Raw genomic sequence first — 27,007 nt, 5'->3', positions numbered from 1 at the left:
TTGAACCTGCATCATGGAGAAATATACCATGGTGTTGTGACACTTTCCTGTCGGCGGGGTTTCTATTTCTCTAGAAAGAGGAAGTAATTCATAGAATTATTATGTACGTCAAATTTCTAGCCAATGTGCTATTTTTCTGCAGCCACTAAAGTTTCAGTGTGTAGAGCAGGACTTCATCCGAAATGATGCCCCCCCCCCCCATTGAGCATGTTTGGTGATAAAAAAAGAAATGCGATGAACCTGCTGCCCTGCTTTCCTTTTGGCCAAAAATGAGACTTCCACATACTGGAGAGAGCAGCTGGCCTCACAGGCAGTGCTGCAGCTAATAAACTGTCCTCCTGATAGGTAGGGTTGGATGGCCTTGTCATTTGATCCGTGCTGATCATGCAGGCAGGAATATCTGCAGCCTCCAGAAAGATGCGCTCACTGATGGCATTTCACTGTTCCACTCTTTGGACCTATCTCCTTTCACACACCTCTCCAGTGCCACTGACTAAGCATGAACTCAGGACACTGTAACTACGCAGATGAGTACACAGTTACTACAGTAATATTACAGTATCATAAGCTCCTTTCCGACGTCTGCTCCTTTCCATTAATCTTAAGAGGGGTGGCTCGTCTGAATGGGCCCCCTTCCTGTAAAAGTCACAGGAGCAATCTTGTCCACCAGGTCAGACCTACTGACATTTCCATATGATTTTCAGCTCAGCACAAGTCTGAATGGTATAAGTAGTCACATTAGCAGATAACATCTGGCTTTTGTTTTTAGTTGGAAAGTGTACAAAAGTAATAGAAGTGGCTTTCATGCTGCTTTTTCCTTCTTACAGAAGAGATCAAGCACAGAAAAGCATCATCTGCTGGAAGTGAGAAGAGAGTCTTGTTTTAAGAGATTACAAATCATGTGCTTTAATGTCAATGTATGATTAAATGATTGATTTGAGATGCCCTACATATGGAACAGTGGCATGCTAAGTGAAAAAAAAGATGGGATTTTAACAAATCTGAGTCAATCGGGGAGATCATCCATGCCCTCCTAACCTGAAAGTTTCTTTCTGAAGTTTTTTTTTGATTCATTTGTTATGAAGCCTAAAGTGTCAAAACTAACAAATTTGGAAATTAAATGTGTTGTGGTTACAGCACACAAATTTGTTCCATCATTTTAAAGAACACTTTAGGAATGACATGATTTACAACAGCCAGCCTCAGTTTGCATGTTTTCTTTTCAGAGGTAAAGGAATTTGCCCAGGGCATCCCAGATGCAAGTATGAGCAGTACCCATTCCTCATTTTCATACCAGCCCATCCTTCAGAATGTGTCTGCTGCACTTTTTCTGCAACTTCTGACCAAGTTTCCTGTTTTTGTGCAGGCTTTTGCCTACAGCATAACTAGCAACAAATAACAACAAATAAATATAATAAGTGTTCTTCTTCTGAACTCATTCTCATATCTTGTCCATTGGGATCATTACTTATCTGCAAAATGCCATAAATCTGCATTTTGACAGTTTACAGCTTGCCATGGAAATTCAAAAGAAAACAAAACTTAAGCAGGGGAGGAGAGAGAGAAAGAGCATGCCATTCAGACAATACCATGCGCGGGAAAAGGAGGGCGGAGAGAGGAGGAGGAGCAGAAAGGGGAGAGAAGGGGAGGAAGGAGGGGGTAAATGGAAGTCTTTTTATCTCTAGTTTCCCACATCCTGTGAACGGCTGCAAACGTGGCCACCCAATTTGAAAGAATGAGTGGAATGCATCTATTCTCCCCCAGCGCCGCTTTGATGCACAACTAGTTGAGAGGCATTGTCAAATAAAGAGAACAGACCTGGGACTTCACTTCAGCCAATAAACCTCTGTGTTTAATGTGAAAATAATCAGGTAAATGGCAGGGGGTTACAATAGTTGGAATGCATATTGATGAACTGCTCTTAGGTTGTTCGGCTTGGTGTCTGTCTCTTTGTGTAAACAATGTCTTTATTATAGTGTGGCCACTGAAAGTGAAGAAAACTGGAAAACACAAGCAGCAAATACATAAAACATCCAAATCAAACACATCTGCTACAAATAAGACATGAAAAAAATAGTACATTTTGCTGTGGTGCTCCAACAAGTCATAACCTTGGTTGATATCCAGTGGAAACTTTTACATTGTCTGCAATACTTCTGCCTCTTTTGTGTCTGGTGTTTCTATTTTATTTCTGCATTTATGTGAGTATGCAACCTATGTGGTCACGTTTTTTAAGTTATTATAAGTTACAGTGTTATGGTCTGTGGTGATGCTTTATAGTGCAGTTGAGCTTTTTTTCAATACTTTGTTTTCAAACACACCAAAACAAAGGAATAGATCCAGTTTCTGTAACTTGCATGCATTTGCATGTCCTCACTGACCCAAGTTTCCCGCGAAGGAGGAGGAGGAGAGTCGGAGAGCTTTGCTTTTGGGTTTCCCTCCAACATGAATTTATAATCATTACTTTGGTCTCCCCCCATTTTGGCGCGTTTTGATTCCCGCCACGTCTGTGTCTGGCCCAGCCGGTTATGAGGTCGGCTTTATTTTCATTCTGTGACTGACTCGAGTTTGGAATGCGTCTCTCCATTCCTATTGGCTGAGAGAGCGGAAATAAAAGACGTCAGAGCGCGTCTCCCCGCCCTCTTTACTACCGCCTTATAACCTTCCTCCCCCCACTTTTCGCATACAGAAGCCGGTGTCTGACTAAACGAGCCGTCTACGCACTGTGTTATCTTTGTATATCGCTTATTTTACTCATCTGTTTACAAAACATTGCGGGGAACAGCCGCGGTTTGACGTTAGTTTTTAACGTGGACTCACAGATTTTAAAGTTCATCTCTGTATTTTCCTGGAGCACAGGACGAGCTTTTATTCTTCCCTCCGGATGAAAGGATCCCTACCGCATTTTTGTCCCTGCAACGTGGATCTTACAGCCCAACACGGCGCAATCGGAATAAACTTACTCTAATAAAAACACGACTCACGTCGCCTATCTGTGGTGGATATCTTTAAAGGAATGCTGCTGTCCAAGCTGAATTCTCTGGCCCACATCTCCACCGTAGACATGCCGGCGAAAATCCAGCTCCAGGTTCATCAAGGTTAGACGCCCTGTTTCCCCCCTCCGCTGTGTTGTCATGGAGGACGGCGCTGCTGCAATGGCAGGCAGCCCCGCTGATCGTGCCTCACATGTTTCATGCTAGTTTTCAAGGACAACTGAAACCTTGAGTGTTATTATTTTAGATAATATTATTATACTACGACAGCTGTCCATTAACGGGAATAAGCGGACTCCTGCTTGGTTCTTACCGGCTGTGTTTATGTTTTACAGTGAAGGAGAGGGAGCCTTTCGAGAAGCTGTATCAGGTGGGAGCGGTGCTGGGCAGCGGAGGATTCGGCACCGTCTACTCCGGTACGCGGATAGCCGATGGAGCTCCGGTTAGTACGCAGTATTATTATATTAAGACATACTGAATGTTGAACGACATGTTTTAAATGTGTGTTTTTTGAGCATGTCGTCTGACGCGCACTCTTTTCGCCATGCTAGGTTGCTGTCAAACACGTAGCCAAGGACAGAGTCTCCGAGTGGGGAGAGCTGGTAAGAAACGATTTATACATCTGTTTTATGACTAGAAAAAAGGTTAATACAATGTTAATAAATAAAAAAAACACATTAGTAATATTAAAATATTATTATCTATTGTTATTTTGTGTAATAAATACTAATATTGGTCATTTTTCTGTAGCCTAATGGCTCTCGGGTTCCTATGGAGATCGTGCTGTTGAAGAAAGTAGGGACGGGTTTCCGCGGTATTATCAAGATGTTGGACTGGTTCGAGCGGCCAGACAGCTTCATCATCGTCATGGAAAGACCCGAGCACGTCAAGGACCTATTCGACTTCATCACCGAGAAAGGTGCCTTACCCGAAGAGCTGGCGCGGAGCTTTTTCCGCCAGGTGCTGGAGGCCGTGCGGCACTGCCACGGCTGCGGCGTGGTGCACCGGGACATCAAGGACGAGAACATTCTCATCGACCTCCGCACCGGGGAGATGAAGCTCATCGACTTCGGCTCAGGAGCCCTGCTGAAGGACACTATTTACACAGACTTTGATGGTGAGATTACAGTGATTTTTAAAACCGTGTACTATTATTTTAGATTTATTTTGTGTATTATATCCATTTAAGGAAGGCCAGTGAGATTCCCATGTTGTGTCAATACACGTAGAGCAGCACCGCCTTAGTTCTGTCGCCCCCCACTGGAGGGAAGGGGTATTTTTACAACTCAAAGTTTGTAAACAAAGTCACATGTCTGCTCCCCCTCCCACACACACTGCTCTCTTTCCACACACAAACACTGCCTGTCACGCTACCAGGCACCTGAGCTCAGATAATAGCTTCAGAAACAGGCTCAGCTGTTAAAGCTGGGCTCTTTGTTAATCTGCAATGCTTTCATTTTCATTGACTACATAACAAGATGATTAGCAGTCACAATGGATTTATTTGTGCAAATGTGTTACATGGGTTTGCAGCTTTTTAAAAAAAGTTTTTCTTTTTCCTGACAGGCACAAGAGTGTACAGTCCCCCTGAGTGGATCAAGTACCATCGCTATCATGGCCGCTCTGCCACAGTTTGGTCTCTGGGTGTGTTGCTGTATGACATGGTGTGTGGGGACATCCCATTTGAACACGATGAGGAGATCACAAGGGGACAGGTCCTGTTTCGGCGGAGAATCTCCACAGGTGAATACATGCTCTAGTTTATACCTTAGTTTTTATTATGTATGTTTATGTCATGTTTAGTGCTAAGTGTTTGCTCTGAACTAATCAGTCGCCTTTTCTTCTCCAGAATGCCAGCAGCTGATCAAATGGTGTCTGTCTCTGCGGCCAGCTGACCGCCCGTCGTTTGAGGACATCATCAACCACTCATGGATGCAGGGCACATCCACCTCTGTTGTCCCATCTGTGGTGCAGACAGAGAAGACCACCACAGAGATCAGGCTGCACAGCATTGCCCACGAGCCCACATCATTCACACCAACCCCTGTGGCCGTGGCACGGTGACTGTCCACTGCTCTGCTGTGCACTGGGCTGCATTCACACAAGAGGCTATTACAAAAGACTTATGTAACAGACTCGACCCAGAGAGGAGAGACGCATAGCTGAAGGACGCCAGAGAACTTTGTGCAAGACTACACAGCGGAGGTCGTCAGAAACACCACCCTTTGGTTTCTTCCTTGACGAGCCAGACCCTCTCCACCCTCGCCACCCCAACTACTTGATGTTTTTTCGCCATCAGTGTCACATCATCCTTGCTGGACTCTGATTAAGGGCGTTCATTAGTCTATAGGAGGGCTTGCTCTGCATTGAGCAAATACATGTGCAGACTATCTGCTGAACAGCAAGAAGACAGAAGAAGTCTGAATTATGTAACCTCTTACTGCGCTGCTCACTCTCTCAGAGAGAGCAGAGCAGAAGCGTTGGCGAAGAGAAGATTGATATTCAAAAAAAAGTGCCTTCTGAGAGATTGTTGGGGGGAGGGGCCTGAAAATACTTGAATTTGTGAATGCAAGGAGGCTGTTCTTCTCAATGACCTTTTTGCTCCTTACTCTGTACAAGGCTTTATATTTATATTGTCTGTCGCTGTTTTTGTTTTTCTCTCATGGGCCTAGATCAGTAAAGCCTATGCCATTTACAACCACTACTATCACTAACTACTCCAATGTCATTAGCAACCAGACAACCTCATAGCTCCAGCAGCAACCTGTGCAAACAAGTCATAAAAGAAAAAAAACACTGGACTTACCTCACTCTCTTTACTACAGCATCCACCTCTCTACGCTACAACCTCCGCTTCCTCCTTTTCTTGTCTTGTACTGTATACAAACACAAGGCTTAGACTCATTCACATCTACCCCCTGAACGCACACCACAATGCAAACTTACCAAACCATACCGGGATACAACATCCTCTGCTCTTGTTTATTTATTTTTTACTTTAAAACAGTGCCTCACACAGGTCTTAAAAATTCAGTGGGGACAAGAATTGTAAATAAGAAATGATATTTATTATTGCTGTGACTCATTTCTCACATTTAATGAGCTTTTTTTTGGTCACAGGAATTATTTATTTATTTATGAGAGAATTTTGGCTGTTCATATATATACCTATATATATATATATATATCTATATATTTCATTCCACAGTCACTGAAGGGCCCACAGACTATTTAAAAGAAAAACAAAGATGAAATTTTCATTTTTTTTTACACCATATTTATGGTTTGAATTTTTTTTTCTTTTTAAAAAAAATAAGAGCAGACGTGTGTATGTTTGTGTATGTTGTGTAAATAATGTGTAAATAGTCTTGAAACGTACTTCCATCTTAATGTATGTAAACATCCAATGTCTACTGATGGTAACTGGTTTTGTTACGCTGGTTTCTGAGTGAACTCTGAATGTGTGTGTATGAATGTGTGTAAGACTGAGAATATTTGTTGCTGCATGATCGCAGCTTGGATTGTTGTTTTTGTTTTTTTCATCCACGCACGGATTAGAATTGTAAATTATGTTTAGAAACTATTTTTATAAGATTTCAATAAATATTTTTTTAACTATGACACATGACTCTGGTATTGATTCAAGTAACTTAATTCAGCACGCATAATCATAAAAGAATTGAGTGTATTTATCACAACACTGACAACAACACAGGATTGTTTTACTGCCTACAGAAGATTTGCTAGGTCAAGAGGTTATCGAATTTCCTGTGTAACACTTCTTTTGTTTTGTTTTTGAAAGAGGCAGCAGATACGGGAAACAGATGAAGTGATAAGGGGCTGGTAGGAGGCAGGCGGCAACCAAAATAAAATGCAGTGACTTTGTCAAGATGAGCTAACAAGGGTGAACCAAAACTTTCCCCCTCAGGGATCAATAAAGTATCTATCTGTCTAAAACAACAATAGTACAATATTGTAAAGTATAGGGCTGGTAAGTTAGTGATCTAAGGTAGAAGAATTCAGCTCTAATTATTCACATGTGCAGTGATGATGCAGACAGTTTTAGGTCTAACATTTGAGTAGGTCAGCACTGTCCACCTCCTTCTTTACATTGATAGTAGAAGTGGGCTGGTGACAAATATTAATTAAAAATCTTTATTAGTAGAGTGCTTCTTAATGACCTCCAAGTTTACCTGGGAGGTCCCAATTTTGTTATTAAAACATGATCAGTCTTAAGTTTTCCTAACGTTTCCCAGCATGATTTCTGCATATTGTAAACAGAGATATCACTTTAGAACAGGTTCAACAACATCAGCATCACTGACTCAGTGTTTGTAAGAATGTCGTTCATTTTCTAATGGCTTATTACAGGAAAAGGTAAAATAAAAAAGTATTTTAAACCTCACACCGTTTTAAATTAAATGCTGAACAGTTGTACAGCTTTCAATGGCAGAATCTGGGAAAGTTTTCAATAAATAAATATTAACCTTAACTTAAAAGGTCAACTAATAAGGGGGTCTCAAATTTGGATAAACACACCTACATAGTTGTTGTGTGTTTAAAAAAATACAACAAAACTAGTCAAAGAACACGTAGCAAATCACCAGAGGTGCTGTATCCTGAATATCTGAATTAAAACTGTAGGACCCGAGTACTAAGTACCAATGTAACTAATCACCCTCCATCAGTTCACAGCTGGGACGACTGCTTATCCTCATGGTTTAATCCCACAAACAGGCTGCAGATGCTCTTGTGAGTTAATCTAGACATTTGTGTGGTGATAGTGACCAGCAGGCAGCAAACCTATCACGGCTCTGTTCTCTCTTGGACAGATAAGAGTTGTAGGTTTTAATCAGTTGTGATGCTCCCAGGGGGACTCCTGGCCTCACTGCTAATCTTCCTTTAGACAGCGCTGCTGGGACCCCACCTACAGCCAGATGATGATTTACACAACAGCAAATCACATGGAGGCTGGAAACACTGCTGCTCCCATCAGTCCCTGTTAATGTCTTGTCAGATGAACACAGTGTGCGTTTACCCGCTGAGATTTGAATAGATGGATGGGGACAGAAACTAAGAGAGTTTTTCTCAGCTCTTTTAAGCGTCATTATTTCAGTATCATGGCTTTCAGCTTTAACCAACACAGACAGATAACACCAGGGAATCATTTCTACAGTTCCTTTTTTGTCCACTTGTCATAATCAAGTCATGCAGGTGACATATTGGTTATGAATGCATAAACACATCAATCATTCATGATAAAAGAGTTTCAGTCAGCCATACCAAAGTTATGACAAATACCTCTCCCTCGGTGCACACGCACTCTCACAGAACTCTTTGAGCTCCATGTAATCCTCAGCCTATCTGGTATCTGTTCTTAGATCAGTGTATCTTCAGCCCATCCATCTATCATAGAGTTAAATTATCCAAATCCCAAAATGACTGTTGTGTAGTACGGCTCACTGCATGTATTTTTATATCAGATAATAATAGAGAGGTCAACAAAAGGAAGGAAACAGCACTGAAATAAAAGGTCATTTCCCACATGAATTCAAAATGGAGCTTCGGTGTACAAGAATCTTTTGATCTGACTCTGCCCTTTTTCGGCAGATACTCAGCCAAACACACCATTTCCCCTAAGAGACTGCTGTGTTTAAAGACCACAGGTTTTCTGCGAATGACACCACCATTTATTTCCCCTCTCGTTCTGAGAACCACACGCCACATCAAACTCTGCTTGTCTGCTCATGTTGTTAGGATCTTAAATGAAGCCAAGGTGGTCTGCTGTTAAATCTTCCAAAAAAAGTATAGAGAGGAGAGCAGGTCAGGTGGGGCTGTTATTCAGCTGGAGATGATAAATCCTCAAGAATGAGAATGTTTGGTCTGAACTGACAGTGCAAAGAAGTTAAATAGTTAAATACAACAAGTACAAGAAACCAATCAGACCCAGTTGTGCAGACCCAACCATTTATACACTGAGCTGTTTCATCCCATTGTTCATTGGAAGGACTAATCATGCAAACTGGTTTTAAAGTCAAATACAGAGCAGGCTATTTGCATGGACTGTTGATGAGTCACTGCCTCCCAGTCTAAAGTTCATATGACTGCCGTAGCTTAACACTGACTCATTGCAAAAATAGCCCACAGTGTAAAATAACCACCACAGATATTTTACATAGTGTTTGGCTTTCAGAACAAAAGACGGGCTGATAAATTACTTGTGTCTCTCTTAAAGGCCTCATGTGCGATAATGACTCAAAATAGGTGTCATTTGGTTTTTACGGCTGCGGTGCTCTTCTCATCTGCAGCCGTTATTGGCCTGAGACCACTTAGCACCTCACAGTCAGATCTGCCTGGTCCATTTTCGTCTTGTTCCCGTAAGCTGTGTGCTGCTTCGTCTTATGAGAAAGAGACAAAAACACAAGTGGTTGCATAATCACCGGCCTCCTGTTCCAACTGTTAGACACAGAGCTGAAACTGTTGGGTAATTTTGTCAAGAACTTCCTTCAAACCCCCCCCCCCCCCCCCCCCCACATCTATATCTCTGTTACTGTCTCCATCTGTGTTTGTCTTCTGCCTATCTCCCTGCTCAACAAACACAATGCAGGCACATACATATTCCTACAGCCATAGAGTTTGCTAAAAGGTGAATGGGAAATCATGTGTGCGCCTGTTCAGCTTGTAAAGTACGATATTGAGAAATGTACTTGAACTGTTTGATGATGCATTGTGAAATTCATGGTGTTAGGGTTTACAGTAAAGAACATGTGGCAAAAAAAGGCGTCATCACAGTGTGTGGCCTGTGATGATGTCCCCTTGTCACTCAAAGCAGGCCCATCTTTAATTATGGAAAAATTCAATATATTTAGATGTAGGTTAGATGTATGTGATGTATAGACAATCAGTAGTGAGGATGGAAAAAAATGATGGCAAAACTCCAACAACAAAACACAATAACAAGGTGATTTATTCAAGATCATCCAGCATTAATGTTACCACTTATAAAACAAATGCAATTTACCCATTGTGGGACAAATAAAGGGCTTCTTAATCGTAAAAAGTGAGTAATAGATTGGCCCTTTATCCTCACGCACAAATTTCAAGCCTCCATTACCTGTCAGTTAAAGTGGACAGGAGCAAAATAACATCAATTTCTTTTATCTTCCTTCTCAAAAGGTCACTTTAACCTCACACAGGAACACACGCTGACACTAAGAGAGTAATGATGGTGGCCAGCCAGCAGTCAGTGTCACATGTTCCTGCAGAACGGAGGGTACTATGCCCTGGTAAAGGTTGAGATGTACTGCCTCCTCAGTGGAGCAACACAGTGTTCCTGATGTCACCACTTGGCTCTGGTGAGCTTTTACACTGTTTGTTTGACAGGCCGTTTGTGTGTGTGTGTGTGTGTGGGGGGGGGGGGGGGGGGTGGTTTGGGCACCAGACTGCCGGGCCTTCCTGGCTGCTATGCTCAATCAAATTTAGGCTGTAAGGAGTATTTGTCTGTTACAAGAAAAAAATACTTTCCACAGATGATCAGCTCACAGTTTCCAGCTTCTCACACTGGAATGAATCACAAAGTGATGTGGTGGGGAAGGTGGGTAAAGCTATGGTAACCAGCTGCTGACCAGGAAAACTGATAACAAAGCCTCAAATGAACCATTTCTCTCTCTTTGCTATTACATACAGGCATATTTATTATGGGAAAATGAATATTGTTTTATGGTTATATCATATTTTGCTGCGAACAAATTATGAATTCTGATAGCTAGCTACTCTATCACTCCAATCTTCAAGCTAACTGTGGGCATGAAGGAGGATTAGAAGCCACCTGATTGCATTGAGGAACAAATATAATGCATGTTACTTCTGCTAAAAGGATCTTTTTATGCTAAATGTGTATAGCAATTTGTTACTGTTTTCATAAGTGCCTACACCAGTATTGACCTAGAGGCAACATGACAAAATACAAGAGGACCAAAACTGCAGTTCCTCAAATGGCCACTTGAGGTTGCCACCAAATGTGAGTCAACCCTCACAGACCCGCACAATAAACATGTTAGAGATAATCCAACATACTGTATAACTTAATGTCTGAATTTTATTAAGGCTTCAAGGTGTGCATAAGCATGAGTCACTTTGACGCCTGCCTGCCTTAGCTCCACCTGCGCGCCACCTATTTTCATATTAACAGACCAGCCAGGAGTTTGGGCAGACTCAGGGCAGCCAAAATGAAGACAGCTGTGGCTGCCACACTGGTGGTGTCGACCCAAGGCCTATCACAAACATCATGTTAGCAATCCAATAGTTTTACTGCACCAGTGTTGAATATAGGTCACTATGGAAGTGTTGAGTGTCAACACTAAAGCCAAAGTGAGGCTTGGCAGTCAGAGGAAGACAAATCAAGCAGGTATCTTCCAGAGTTACCCACTTTTTCAGCTCAAATTACCCACGTTGTGTAATAGCCTGCTGCAGCTCAGCAAAGGAAACACAGAGGGGGATTTCTTTTTTCAAAAACACCCTCTAACTTTGGAATATTTCAACAAAAAACAAATTGACTTTCAGCCACATATCATTATATTTTAGCATCAAAATCAGATTTGTCCATAGTGAAGGCATCAAAAATACTTGACTTTAGTTAAGTCTATACATTGTTTAAAGACATGTGAGCAAAGGCAACATTGTCTCTGTGGATACCTTCTAACAAGAGTCAGACAATAAAGGTAACACCACAATAATACACTGGATTACACTGCAGTGTCAGTTAGCACCACCCTGCTGCTTTAAACAGGCTACTTACATGCACCCAAACTGAAACAGGGTGAAAAACAAGGCAAAGACTATGTGATGTTTTGTAATTATAACTGAAGCGTTCATTCATGGTAAATAGTCATTTCATACAGAACAACAGAACACCAGTGTCTATAACTGTATTTTCTACATCTGTAGATGTGTTTTAAACATAAAACAGCAGTGTGGAATTAATGAATGTAAACACTGTTTACTCATCAACCACTGTTCCCACAGTGCTGTTGTGTATTATTATCAGGTAGGAAAGGTTTTCCTCTGTATTCAGCGTAAACACTTTCTGTTCAGTTGAATTTGAATGAGAAGACAGCCAACAGTCACTCTTAGTGAACTTGTAGTCACATGAACGCAGTAATGTTGTTGACTTTGTTTTCACATTTTTGTGAATGACTCAGGATCAGTAATGAGAAAGAAGGCGGACAGCTCTCCGCCCTGCCCCAGCACTCTCTCAACAGCTAAGCCGGATCCCACGGGCTGTGGCCATCGCTGGCCGTGTGTTACACCTCCAAGACTAACAAGCCTGAACATGGGAGGAAGGTTTGGCCTGGGTAGGCTACATAAACACACAGGTACCACCTCATTGTGCAAGTGCTCTTGGTGCAATCCAGTTTACCCATGCAGAAGTATGAGCATGGGTTTTCATTTTTAAACCTAAACAAGTGGTTTTGATCCCTAAACCCTCCATGCATACATTGGTTTAACGTACTAAACCAATACAAAACCACAGCAAAAGGCAGACAACAAAAAACTAAAGTAACTAAAACTGAATCAAGGGCTAAAAAATATGGAAATTAAACATATGCCTTGTGACTAAGGCTCTGATGATTCCCTCCTAACGCCCTATTAAGTGTGTTTTCCATTTTGTAATGTTGTCTGAATGTGTACTCAGTACAGTCCATCTCACAAGGCATCATAAAAAGTAGAGATCGAAACAAAAACTGGTGACTCCATTAGCAAAATGTACTGTGTTGTGTTCAATATTTATTGTAAACACCACATTTGGTTCAATAATACAGCTGCCAAAAGTGTCACATGGTCGTGTTTATGTTAATGGAACACATAGACGTATTGCCTGACATACATCATGTTACATTTACACTAACAGGACATATGATTGTATTGCCCAGTCTCATCCGAACATGTGACAGACAAAGCTGCAAAAGTCTGAGTAAGGAGGTAGTTTGGGATGGTGGAAGTCACAATGAACCTTCACTCGGGAGTCTGGGGTTAGAGTCCCCCCAACACCATGAGCTGTTTTGTTTTCACCTGCTGTTTCAGGTGTCGTTTGTGCCTTGTGTTTTGTTTTTATTCCCATCTAAATTTGGTCTTAACAAAGCGACAAAAGATTAAGTAAGGTTTAAGTCGTTAGGTAAAGATCATCTTAAAACAAACTAACTCATACGGACGGAATTATCGACCTCATGTTGTGTCTTCTTGGTAAGGCTGTTTTAATTATGTAACCGCAATGACCCCATCAACTTCCTTGGCCAATTTGTGTGTTTATATGATCTGAACCAGCAGGATGATCTACTAACCTGCACCCAGATGAGGAGTAAAACCAACTGCATGGGAACGCTGACCGTAGCCGTTTCTGCCTCTGGCCAAGGAAAAAGTCCTTCAGATCAAACTGACCTGAAGTATTAATGGGATGAGTTTAAACGTCCCCTCTGTCTTACAAAAGAACAACAGATTGGACATTCTGCTCAGGAACAAATTAGGACTTCTGGTTTCTCATGAAACACATTAAAAGAGGCTCTTCACTTCTATTTGCCTTAGTTAAAACATTTCCAGTGAGTGTTTTTCCCAGGCCTGGCTGGGAACTGTGGGAGCCTGGGCACTCACTGTGGCAGCTCAGCGGCTCTGTTTGTCTCCAGGATGCTTGTTGGGTTTCCAGGGTAGTGAGAGCTACTTGTCTGAGCCAAGGGTGACCCTGAATTTCTCTCTGACTAATTCCCTGAGCAGCTGATAGGCTGCAAGAGGGGGAGGCAGTGGATCCTTGAATCTAAAAGGTTATGGGAAGGGGAGGTTGAGGAAGCTCGGAAGAATGGTTCCGGACAAATTCACCAAAAAAGGGGTTTTGCTAGGCATTCATGATGGTGTGTGTTGGAGTTCATGTCATGACCTGCACTATGTCATTCTCTTTATTTGCCCTTATAAACATCCAGTCACTCTGTTGCCTGAAAGGAACAAGTCAACATAATTTCAGGGAAACCACAAGTACCCCTTTCATATGTGCTGAGCCTGCTGAGCTGGTGACAGTTAGCTTAGCATAAAGACTGAAAAAACTTGTTGTTATTATTATTAGGTTAGATGTGTTGGCATTCATATTTTTGTATTTTTTTTATCTTTTCTGCCTTTAAACTGTTTATCTCCTTCCTGTTCTGTGAGGATTAATACTGAACAGGTTGCACTTCACTGATTTTAGAATATTTACCCCATTAAGCAGCATCCAGACAGCTACTGTATACACCTGTAAAATATCAGAAAATTACTTTTATTGTTTTATTTTGTGCTCCATCTAACTATCAAATTCCAATTTGACCTGGTTCTGTCTGATAATCTCTTCCATACGAACTCCAATACTGACTGTCAATACTGTCGATCTACTGTGCATGTAGTAACAACTCCAAGTTGACTCGATAACACTCCAGTGCAAAAACATACTTTCAAGGTCAAACATGAATTTAATGTACCCAGGTGGGATTAAGAAAAGAAATATGGGAAACAGTTCATTCCTCCCAGCACTCCCCCTCCATCACTCTGTGAGAACCTGTACAAGGTTTCCAAGAGATGCTGGGGGAGCGCCGCATTCCTCCCGGGCTGACTCACCACATTACACATCGTGCCGGTTGCTGCCACGTCCTTTAAGGGAAAAGGTCAGCCTGCTCTGCCTCTCATTCTGTCAGCAAGTAGGAAAACAGACAGCAACACTAGATGTGGATCTAACTGCAGTGGGATGTAGGATGAAGGGTTATCAGGCCTGATTATTCTCATGCTGTTACAGAAAAAAACACATGGATCAATATGTTGATCAACACTTGTGTGACTGTATGTCACTGACCTGCAGTGCTGCAGATTTCACACTGTGTGTTTGCTGCCTGGCAGTGTGAGTACTGTGCCTGTAACACTGGAACATCTTTTTAATTTTATGACATTGTGAAAGGGAACACAGTGTATCATTGCCTTCAGCTACAGTAAGTCTAAATAATCCATTCTTTTGCCAAATAACAATCCTTTCACAATAACCAGCAGTTTGCCAAGAGGTTGCAAGTAATAACACAGTAATGACTTTGAAATGAAGGCAGGGTGGATACACAGCAACCGACCGCAGTGTGAGTAAGATGAGAAATGTGATTACCCAGCCACAAATATAATTAAAGTGTCCCACCTTTGCACTTTGCCTTCTTGTGATTCTGCTCTTCCTGTCTGTCTTAACAAATATTTGTCATAACCTCTCCACCCACGTGCATTCCCATTCGCCCCTCCCTCCCGCACTGGCTGGCTTCCCGTAAAGATGCTGCCTCACACACTTCCTCATTCCTGAAAAGCCAATAAAGAACACTGATGTAGCAACGCTCAAGCCTCTGCTTGAACGTCTGCGGGGGTGGGGGTGGCGGGGGGGGTTACTATGAAGCTGAGAGTATCTGCTCTCTTTGGTGATTTATGGCTCTATAAAAGACATGCAGGTGCAGTTAACATGTTTAACTGTGATGCAAGGTGAGGACATAAGGACACAGGAATGTTGTCTTTCCTCAGAGTTTACACCTGACAAAAATAATGCAACCTTGTATTTACTTATATATAAGGAAATTATTACAAAAGTAAGTAAAAGAAGCTTTAAATAAAAAAGAAAATAGATTGAACTCATACGTGTAAAAAACAATCTCATGATTTCATAATTCTTTGCTTTAAAAATGTGTTTTGCACACACAGTTTGTGTGGTTAACACCATAGACGCACACATATAGTCTTTTTCATATTTCTATTTTCAGCATACACCTCTTGCAGTAAATACTAAATATATTAAAATGATTTGGTTGAACATTGTAATATGCATACAGTGTTTTCCTGTATGTTGGCCTGTTTATGTTTAAATCTATTTTCATGAATGTGTGACAGTGATTCATATTTGACACAATATGATTCTGCACACTAAAAAGTTCCTTTCACCACTCATACAATATAAATAAATAAAATATTGCAGTGAGTTTCCCACTCACACACTGCCAGTCAGTTCAGGCTTTCCAGCTCCTGATAGTAACTGCTGAGTAGGAGAAGCCTGTCAGTAGTGGCTGACCATTAGTTATATAAAGCTCTCTTGAATGTACTCCCTGAACTTTCCATTGGGCTGTTTGTTAATCAGACGTTATTAGCAGAGGAAACTGGGGATTATGCACTCTGCAGTTTACAGTAATGGAGAACTCAGAAAGGTACAAAAACAGGAAGCGACCTTGACTCTTCCTTCTGGCTGTTTGTTTGTGCATGTGTGTGTGTGTCTAGATGGACACTTTTGCTTCCTCCGAGCCCACTCAGGTGAACCAGGCTTGGTATGTGTCAGTGTTGTCGCTGGAATGTACATGAGAGTCGAGGGAGTTTTTGAGTGTTGAAATCGTCTGTCACTGTCTTGACTGTTACTGGCATCACTTAGGGCAGTAGACAGGATGTTATCATGACAGTGGTGACAGAACAGAAGGTGATAATGAAGTACCAAAGACCTAGCAATGACCTTATAACAAATATGAACAGATATATGAGACTGATACAAGATCCAACATTTTTAACCTTATCAAAGGTTGAGCCTACCTCAAGATAATGCTAAGTTGGAATCATGTGAGGAGCCTTGGATATCTGCACCATAAGCAGCAGCTGACAAGACCACATGAAAAATCTTGTGGTAGGTATTTCGTTTTCGATCTAGATAAACTGCGCAAACATGATCAAAGTTATTTATTTATGCACAGGATTTCCTTGTTACTGTTTAATTTTAGCACACACTCACATGCTGAGTGTTTCTGTGTTACTATAGTGATACTCTTGGCTTAATTTAGCCCAGTGATGCCAGTAATTCTGTATTTTCCTGGCTAGATGGTAAGACAGGACAGGACTGTTGGATGTTTTCTGGTATTCTGGGAGGAAAAACAAACACTGGCATAATAGGAAATTAGCAGTTGTGGTCAAAGGTACACTGAGAACCAGGGGGCACATGTTCCAGAAACTGACAGTGCCGCTTCTACTTCCAGCTATTCTTGTTAACAGGATGTAGTCCAAAAAAAAAAAAAAGAATCAAGCAGCGGGTGCTCCGTGTCGTCGCTGTGTCTCCGCATATAGAACCACAAGAGGCTGTTATTGATTAAGAACATTCTAACAGACACAGATAAATGCTGCTGACGCTGCCACTCCCCCAGACTTCCTCTTTGAAAAGCCAGAGCAGAGAGGAGCTGGGTGACTCTGACCCACTTCCATCCTGCCATGACCCACATCCTGACTCTCTTTCCCTCTCCTCTGCCTGTTCAACACATACTAATCCACACACTCTCCACTCATACTTAGAAGGGGAGAGAGGTTACTTGCTATCTGGGCCAGCGCTTGTGTAACTGGCTTATTACACTGCAAACGTTTGGTCTGCATCATAAGCTGATAGAGCTGCATAGTGAGATTTAAACTGATAATACTGTAAACAAACAAAGCACTACTTTGAACTTCCCATAATAATCATGTGACTAATCACATGGCAAAATAAGCAAAGCCTTTCAAATTACATGTCAGCCTTATTGTTTATTGTTCAGAATTGATGCCTATAGCCTTGCTATAGTCACCATCTCCCGCTCAACAAAACACCGAGGTATATTTCTGGAGCTGCTGCGGCAGTGGAACAGTCAATGCTGGACTCTTTCCTGTGGGAGAGCCTGTGGTGCTGACAGCCTTAGCTGACAATGACCCTTGTTTCTGTTTGACGACCCCTCACCGCTCACTGGAATGTGTCAGTCTTTGGTGCAAGTCAGCACCAACATGGATTCTAATCTGAAACAAAAACATGGTGGACAAAATAACAGGAACACTTGTAGATCTGTGGCACTGTGAGAAGCTGTATCTAGGAAGGGTTCTGAGCAAGGAACATGAGGATTAACATTTGGTCGTTGGACAGCTAAAACACAAAGTGATTGTCATTATACATCTATATTCATTTCCATGTTACCACAGCAACAATTTATAGACAATTAAGCCCTTAAACCTGATCACAGTATGAGGTGTCGACTCTGATGGGTTTATGTACACACTAAAATAATTGGCAAATCATATACATTTACATATATTTATGGAAAACAAGACTCACCTATAAGTGACGATGTGTTTGCACCATAATTAAATGTATTTGATACTATTATATGTTGCACTGCACCACCGATTAAGCTGTTTTAACTATGGATTTCCTGCTGTGAGTGTTCACTGGCTGAGGAAATTTCTTTGCTTTGACTACCATCTAGTGTTCAGTTTACCAAACTACAGGCAGCATTGTTTGATGACAGCATAGTTTTCACATATAATCTGCAAAAAAATGAATTTTGTTCCACTTGCAAAAATAATGCAATCACTGTCTTATTATGTCACAATTATCACACTGGAAAGTCTTTGATTGACAGGTTAGTTTTGTTTTATGAGACACTTTGGAAATCCTGAGAGAGACTTGGGATGATGAGTGGGGTGTCAAACACAGACATGCCATTGCACACCCCTGAATCATCATGCTCAATGCTCTTTGTCCTCAAAATGACACCAACAGTCTCGTTGAGGACCATCTGTCCTCTGTGCCTGGATGGAGATACAGATGTATTATGATTGATTGATTCTTTTTACATTAACAATACAGTGTCAGTCTGTGTTACTGTACCTCACATATGCACCATGAACTCCAATTTCATAGCAGACAGAGGCGAGTGTGAGTGGCAGACCTTTCTCCAGCAGGATGTTTGGGACTGTTTTAGGTCGAATCCTGTCCATCAGAATATAAGCAGCTCTCCTCTGGTCCCGTTTCACCTCCTGCAGCACTCTGACTATGTCCTCTCCAAAGATATTGTTCCCTGATGTTGCCAAAACACACATAAAGTAATTAATGATCTGTCTGAACATACATGTGGAAGCTGAATCCCATATGCAGGCTTTTACCTCCTCCTTCTCTCTGAGCCTTCAGGACATAGTTGTGTGGGTTTTCTAAAGCCATGTCCACTGCCCGGTCCCCCTCTGGACCCTGAAGCAGTAAATACTTTAACTTCTTCTATATTTTCATACAAATTCCTACAGAGCCCCGGAGAGGCCACGGTGAGATGTCGACCTGTAACACAGCAGGTTTTCTCACCATGTCCAGAGTGTAGAGACCAGCAAACACTGCTCTGATCTGCTCCACAGCTCCCGGCTGGTTGGGGAAGAACCTCTCCAGAGCTCCAGGTCTGGAGAGCACCTGCTGGACTTTCTTGGTTCCAACAAGATGAGTGCTAATATTTGGACACTTGACAGCCAGAGATTGCTCCATCATAAGACGAACAGCCCATCTCTGCATTATGAATTATGGATTAGGAATAACTTAAAGTAAATCACTCAGTATCAAAAGAGAGTAGATAGTCGGCAACATGATAGCACTTCTTAACATAAAAACTCAAAATCATTGAGAATCATCATTCCCTCAGCAGCTGGAGAAGCCACAATAGCAACCCAGTAACCAGAAATGTTGCTATTGGGTGTATTTGCAATCCACAATCAGTGCTTTTGAGTCTAAAATATGTTATATCAGCATTTTCCCAGACAGACAATTGTTATCATAGCTACAGTCTTATGCAAAATTTTAGGCACCCCTAAGGATAATCAGTGCGTCACCTGCTGAGTTATTGAAGCAGCAGCTTTATTTTTACATATATTATACCTCATGGAAACAGAAACATTTCAGTAGTGAAATAACTTTTAAGAAACAAACATTTTTAAGTGCATTTAAACAAAAATAGGCATGTGCATAAATTTGGGCACCCTTTCAGTCACATCCATTTCAAGACCTGTAGGGATTTATAGATGACAGGTTGAAGCACAAACAGGGCTTTGTTTGGCTCATTAGATCTTCAGTTGCAAAGACAGGTGGAATCAATTATATAACAAGACTATATAGATAACTGCTGTGATCAGAGAATTACAAGATCATCTGGCTGCTGATGGTGTAATTGTTCCACAATCCAGCGTACTTTGCACCAGGAATAGCTCATAGGAAGGGTTATGCACCAAAAGCATTTCTTGAGTGTTCATCACAAGAAGAGTCACATGAGTTATGCAAAAGCACATCTGGACAAGAAAGAAGCATTTTAGGAAAGAAATACTGTGGTCAGATGAGACTAAGAGAGAGTTATTTGGCCACAACCAGAGGAGGCATGCATGGTGTAAAAAACACATTGAACTCCATGAAAGGAACTTATTGCCTACCATGACATTTGGTGGAGGGTCCATCATGTCATGGGGCTGTGTGGCTAGCACAGGTACTAGAGACCTTGTTAAAGTTACAGTATAGGTTAGGCCACATGCATTCCTCTCAGTATCAGCAGATTCTTGACAAGAATGTTCAAGAGGTCTCAAAGTTGAAGCCACGCCAGGGTTGGATGTTTCAACAGAACAATGATTCTAAGCACTGTTCAAAATCCACCGAGGAATTTGTGCCGAAGCACAAGTACAATGTTCTGGAACAACCATCCCAGTCCCCAGACCTCAACATCACTGGAAATGTATGCATTGATTTGAAGCAGGCTGTCTATGCACAGAAGCCAAGAAACCTGACTGACCTGGAGCTGTTTTGTATGGAAGAATAGGTCAAAATGCCACCTGCCAGACTTCAGGGACTGTCTGTGGCTATAGGAGGCGTCTACAGGCTGTTATTGCAGCAAAAAGAAGCTCTACTAAATATTAATGTAATTATTTCTTTGGGGTGCCCAAATTTATGCACATGCCTATTTTTGTTTAAATGCACATAAAAATGTTTCTGTTGGGCCAATAAAAGTTATTTCACTGCTGAAATGTTTCTGTTTCCAAAAGGTTTAACATATGTTAAAATGAAGTTGCTGCTTCAAACGCTCAGCAAGTGACAAACTGATGCAGTGATTTTCCTAAGGGGTGCCTAAACTTTTGCATAAGACTGTGCTGCTATAGGCCTAGGCTGCAGGGGGACACAAACATGATCCACCGAGCAGTTCCCCCACTTTCTCAACACCACCATCTCTATTGCCCCACCTGCTTGGGGGTTCGGACTCTGGGTGTCTGTAAAGCACCCTGAGACAATGTTGATTGTACAGGGTGCTATATAAATAAAACCGAATTGAATTGAATTAGTATCAACCTGTGTCCACTGCCCTCAGGTTAGTTACAAAAAGAAACACATTTAAACAATCACATCTCACCTGTTGATTGTAGTGGTCTGGCATGTAGCCATAGCGGTAGTACACTACAGCTACCTCCTTACTATGTCTGCAGAGTTAATTAGAAAGTGTTAAAATTGATTCTAATATATATATATTGTTAAAGACACTATAACTGCTGCAAGTTACAGGCTGTTTGACTGTTGTGGTATTATTATAGTACTGACAGCTGGTGTTTAGCTTAGCTTAGCATAAAGGCTTGATTCAAGGAAACAGCTTGACTGGTTATAATGTTCAAATAATCAGCTTTAAAACAAGCTGACATATTTTGTATGTATGTCTAAGCCAGGGGTGGCCAAACGTTTTTCGGGGAGGACCAGATTCGATAATGCGAAAGTCTCCGAGGGCCAACAGTTCCCGATGTTATTATTTTAAACAATAAAAATGTGTATGCTGTTTTGTAACATATTACATCTTACACAGCAAACAAAATAACATCTTAGTGTTCAGATGACAGATCAGAAAATGTCTGAATATCTGAATTTACAGCATACATTTAAAACATTCAGAAACTGTTGTTGTGATAACAGCAACAGGCAAGTTATTGACTCTACTGTGAAGGTGAGATCTGATCATATGTGCCAGGTCTGGTTTAGGAGCAGCAGACATCAGTAAAATGTCAGGTAGACTAGGTGGGAGTCATTTTGTGCTGATCTCAAAGGGTCTGGTAATTTAATGTTTACACAGGTTTGCAGTGCATGCCAACGAGACGTAAAAACGTAATGACGTGCCTTACGACAGATGCGTACCGAATGACGGAGTCAGAGAGAAGTGCCGCGTCTCTGTACAGCTGACAGTCTAACGAGAACGTTAACAAGCAAAGGACTGCTCTGCTGCACCAATAAAACATCACAGTTTATAACAGACCGTCTGCTCACACGACACAAACTAATTCATGATTTACAAATGTTCGCATTTCTGGAGAGCTGCTTTTATCCAGCCGCTGGTAAAAAGGCCCGAGCAGGCTGCCAGCCAGGACGCAGCCTCCCTGGGCAGCAGGGAGCAATGAGCGTCTCTCTCCCTCTCCATCATGTCGCTTTAACTTCTCTAATGGCTCTAGCATCGCTCCCTGCAACCTGGTGCGGGCAGGAGCGGGCAGCAGGGAGCGACATGATGCGCCCCTGGAGCCCCCAGTACTCCGGCACGTTCCCCAGAGAGGGACGCTCATTGCTGCACGGGGAGGTTGCTCTCTGGCCGGGCACCTGCTCCCATGCACCCGGTCCATGAATTCTAATAGGGCTACTATACTACAACTAATAATAACAATATTTCGTGTGCACGTTATAATTCGTGGCCACAATTTATTTCTTTTTTACCATGTCACAGAGGGGCTCCGTAGTTTTGGAGAATTTCACTTATGCAATACAGACGCTCTCTGATAGCAGGTTGTATGCAGAAGCATGTTTAGTCTCGTAGTGAATTGTGTCGAAGTGCTGAACCGGTGTTTTGCACCTTCCGAGCCCTCTGCGTAGCTGGAACCAACAACCAAGCCCTGCAGCACCGCGTGACGCACCACGATGCAGACAGCAAGAGAGTGATAATGTTCTGCTCAGAAAATCATGATGCAAATGTTACACAATGAGTTAAAAACAAAAATAAGAATTGCCTGTTGATTTTGTATGATTTACTCTGTTTGGCTGGCGGGCCAAAAATAACTAATTTTAAGATAGAAGCCGCGGGCCATAGAAAATCCGACCGCGGGCCGCAGTTGGCCCGCGGGCCGTAGTTTGGACACCCCTGGTCTAAGCAATTAAGTATACATACATAAAAATATCACATTATACTGAGTAAACAAAAGCAAATATGGTATCAATATTCTTATCTAAGTCTCAGCATAAAAGTGACTATGCATATTTTCTAAAAGATTAAATGCAGTCAAGAAAATGATTTATAGCTGAACCTTACTCACATAAACAATCTTTTGTCTCCATCCAAAGAGCCATGTCTTGACACCTCGTCAAATGTTCTGCGGATAACAGGAACGTTCCTGCAAAGGAAGAGAGTGTTTTCTTCTTTGTATTAATTATGTTCACATTTTATCACACTTATTCTTAGCTCTCTCTCTGGTTCTTTCTGTATTCAGATGCAGAGCAATCAGAATCAGAATTGTGTTTATTGCCATTTAAGTGAAGAGGTTTCACATTACTAGGAATTTGCCTTAGTGATTTAGTGCAGTGGTCCCCAACCACCGGGCCGGGGACCGGTACCGGTCCGTGGGTCATTTGGTACCGGGCCGCACAGAAAGACTGAGCAAAACATATATTATTCATTATCTGAGTCTGACAGCTGTTTCATTTATAAATCGATCAGATTCATCCGCCTGTGCCTTTAAGCACCTGCCCAGACGCTTGTCTCGGTCACAGGATACGGAACCCCAAAATTAAGCCCACAAGCAGCAAAAATAAATAAAAAACAAACGTCTTTGGAGAGCTTCTTCGGAAAGGGGAAAAGGCCTAACGAGGAGACAGAAGAAGAGGAGCCTACCCCTTCAAAGAAAAAGAAACCCGCATTTAAAAGACTATATCAGGAGTCCTATTTAAAATACGGATTTATTGCAACAGGTGATTCTCACACACCAAGTCCGCTCTGAGTGATATGTGGCGACAGACTCGCAAATGAAACGAAGCCTTCAAAACTGCGAGACCGAGCACCCTGCATTAAAAGACGAGCCATGGAAGAAAACATGAACAAGAACGACTGAAGCAATTAATGACGGCCAAAACAAAATTACGGAGTGGACTGGACATAAGAAACACACTTCGGGTGTCATGTCTCCCATTATCCCCAGATGGGACCGCCTCATTGCTGGGAAAGCTCAAAGGCTCCCACTAATTAAGCATAAGAGTAAGAGTCTGTTTATGCACTTTGTTTTTTTTTGTTTTTTTTTTTTTTTTCTGTGCCGGTCCGTGAAAGTATTATTTTACATGATACCGGTCCGTGGTGCAAAAAAGGTTGGGGACCGCTGATTTAGTGCATACATATAACATGTAATAAACAAATGTGATCTAGTAGTAGAGTAAACAGTGCAAATAGTCAGCAGGTGGATCATATCAGCATGGTACAGTGACAGTGTCCCCCCTACATCCACATTCATAGGGCAGTGTGTAAACTTAAATTACTTGGACCTGGACAATCTTTGATCCACATACCTGTCCCAAAGTTCTTTCTCGAGGTAACGATGACAAAGTTTGCTCAGCTGAACATCTTCCACCAGAAACAGAATCACTGCACTACACAGAGGATGAAGATGGAGACCATTCAGCTGCTGATTTGTATCATTCAGTTGCTGGTTAAGTCTAAATAGTGTGCTGACCTCCACCATCACTTACTTCTGTTCACCATATAGCTCCCAGGCTTTGGCAAGAGCGGCACACATTTGAGGAGTCTTGAAGGAATCCTGGACACACTCGCTCTCCTTCACCAGACCAACAGATCTCAGTATGCTCCTGATGAATATTTTAGTAGACATACAAGTAACAGAACAAAAACTAATATCATCTACCATTCTGTTGTTGATAAAATCCATTAATCAAAACACTGTCCTCTGATACCTGTGCACTTTAGGAAGACTGTCAGTCACACCAAAACCAGCTGCTGCAATCGTGTTGATCTCTACTTGTTTCAGAGTACAGGTTTTGGTGTTCGTCTCCATGTCCAACATGTAGTCAGACCGGTTCAAACCCACCACAATGGACTAAAAAAAAGAAGACACACAATTCAGAACACATTAAAGCTAATTTTACTCAGAAATGTTTTAGCTTCATCCTCTGCTCCTCTTACTACAGCCACTTATGGGCGTAGTTTTTGTGAAAAGACTGAGAGGGGATGATTCTTCACATATTTTAAGAAGAGTATATGTAGTGTATATAACATATTTATCACTTTAATTTTCTGTGATAATGACAATTATTCAAAAGAATAAGTTAAGTTTCTTACCTGTATCTGACCTTCCTTTTGCACTTGTCTGTATATATCAAACAATTTGGCTGTGAAATCATCTGCCTGGATAGTACTGTAAGATCGAGAGAAACATGAACTCAAGAGCAAAGTACCGCCAGTTTCAATTGGAATCTCTATTTTACTAATAATAATTAAATCACTTTTCTTTAAATTTTTTAAAACTTTGAAACAATTTTAATCCACATCACCAATATTTCCACCTCATACCTTCCAAGGGCCTCCTCCAGGAAGTCTGGGTCCTGGCTGACCCTGTCCACCAGCATGTTGAAATGAGTGTGCACTGCCACAGCCTGAAGAAGGTCAGCTTTGGGCACCGGAGAGGGGAAGAGTGTGAATGGAATGTAGGTCACCACCTGAAAACATGACACGGAACATTTGTGTGTGGCTGTTCTCAACAGGGCATTTGGAAAGAACTGTCATTTATTCATAAACGTCAGGGTTGTTTGTTTATTTCAATGAAAATCAGTCTTAGTCAATCTGATCAAAAGAGAAAAACCAGTGTAGTTCCCCCTACCTCTGATGAATTTGGGGTCTCTCTTGTCCGCATTATAAGTCCATGTTCAAAGGCAGTCTCTTTGGCTTTATCTGCTAGATTTGTGAGCCTGCCAGGATCTGTGATCAGCTGCTGGAGAAACACGTTTGTTGGCATCTTGATGGACCTGAAAGCAGAATAAAGCCACAGTTATATAAATATGTGTGTGTGTGTGTGTGTTTTCTGTCCAAGCTAGAAACATAGACATCTTCATTTTTGTGAAGTATGACAAAAGTATGTTGGGAAAAGAAAAATACTAAACTTTAATGGCCCTCTTATGCCATGAAGACCAGCTGTGGTTCTGTCTTTGAGTTGAGACCCCTGATCTAAATACTAAACAAGAGCTCATTATGAAGTGGTAAAAACATACATGCTTACCACAGTGTCAAAAGACTGTGCCTCTAAGGAAGTGTTGCTGAGATGAAAGTGCTGACTGATTGCCTCACTGCAGATGCATTGATAAGAACCGACACTTCTGCAACTGCCCTGAAACTGTAACACAAGTGCAGTGAAGCCAATCCTGAAGCAAAAAGAAGAAGCTCAACACCACAATCTCCACATTCTTCTTCACGGACGTAGTTCATATGTCCTCAATTGTCCTTAAAGTCTCCTTGAGTCCCCTGGTGGAAGGTGGAGTGTGGGGTGGTAGTGAAAAACAGAGACAATGAGGAAGAGGCGGGACTGAAGCGCACGTTGAGACAAGGGCTCAGTCTGGTGAGGTTAGGTCATAGGCAGCTGTTCCTCCTGCTGGATCCTCAATTGTGTGTTGATGTGAAAAAAAATCTTCTCTAAACATCCACAGAACTATTTCTAATTCAGAGGCAAGGCTCAATATGATGTTAGAGTTGAAAAAAGGCAAAAAGAAAGACGCATGTGACCTTAAAAATGCATAACAGATAAAAAGATAAAATCATGGCTCTGTGGAGGAGATAAGCACATGCTTAAATTCTGCAGAATGAGACAGAAGCAGAGGTAGACACCTTCTTCTAGGGCCTCAGTCCAGAATCTCCTTCTAGGGCTCAGTCCAGAACCAGAAGAAGTTCAGTACATCTTCGCGCTCAAGAGTCAAGTTACAAATTCCTTTGTCAGAGGGGCACCTCTGTACATCATGTTTGATGCCTACATGTCTCTGCCCTTCAATGGCATCTGTGATGAACAATTGATTGTAAAACACAACCAAATAAATGAAACCATCCGTCTCCTCCAACACATAGTCAAACCAGGTCTAACACACCATGATGGACTAAAAAGAACAGCCAGAACACACTAAAGCT

General features: G+C 41.8%; 2 protein-coding genes across 2 annotated transcripts; one reads left to right on the top strand and one right to left on the bottom strand.

Moving 5' to 3' along the window:
* The first annotated feature begins 2,671 nt into the window (after positions 1-2,671).
* On the top strand, positions 2,672-5,787 carry pim1 (Pim-1 proto-oncogene, serine/threonine kinase). The gene is made up of 6 exons (XM_028410368.1): positions 2,672-3,098; positions 3,329-3,435; positions 3,545-3,595; positions 3,744-4,110; positions 4,560-4,736; positions 4,843-5,787. The coding sequence occupies exons 1-6, from the start codon at positions 3,017-3,019 to the stop codon at positions 5,055-5,057; spliced, it is 999 nt and encodes a 332-aa protein (XP_028266169.1). The 5' UTR covers positions 2,672-3,016; the 3' UTR covers positions 5,058-5,787.
* An 11,859-nt stretch (positions 5,788-17,646) lies between these two features.
* Positions 17,647-26,375, bottom strand: LOC114438700 (glutathione synthetase-like). The gene is made up of 13 exons (XM_028410222.1): positions 26,112-26,375; positions 25,716-25,860; positions 25,409-25,554; positions 25,178-25,253; positions 24,793-24,935; positions 24,571-24,687; positions 24,391-24,471; positions 23,151-23,228; positions 21,224-21,290; positions 19,153-19,347; positions 18,963-19,044; positions 18,688-18,877; positions 17,647-18,608 (listed from the first exon to the last, which is right to left on the bottom strand). Exons 2-13 carry the CDS (start codon positions 25,848-25,850, stop codon positions 18,452-18,454), a joined length of 1,467 nt encoding a protein of 488 aa, XP_028266023.1. The 5' UTR covers positions 25,851-25,860; positions 26,112-26,375; the 3' UTR covers positions 17,647-18,451.
* Positions 26,376-27,007: the final 632 nt, after the last annotated feature.

This window comes from Parambassis ranga, chromosome 7 (assembly GCF_900634625.1).
Source record: "Parambassis ranga chromosome 7, fParRan2.1, whole genome shotgun sequence".
Lineage (NCBI taxonomy): Eukaryota > Metazoa > Chordata > Actinopteri > Ambassidae > Parambassis > Parambassis ranga.
The sequence above is the reverse complement of the archived record's forward strand: the minus strand, read 5'-3'. Positions and strand labels throughout refer to the sequence as shown.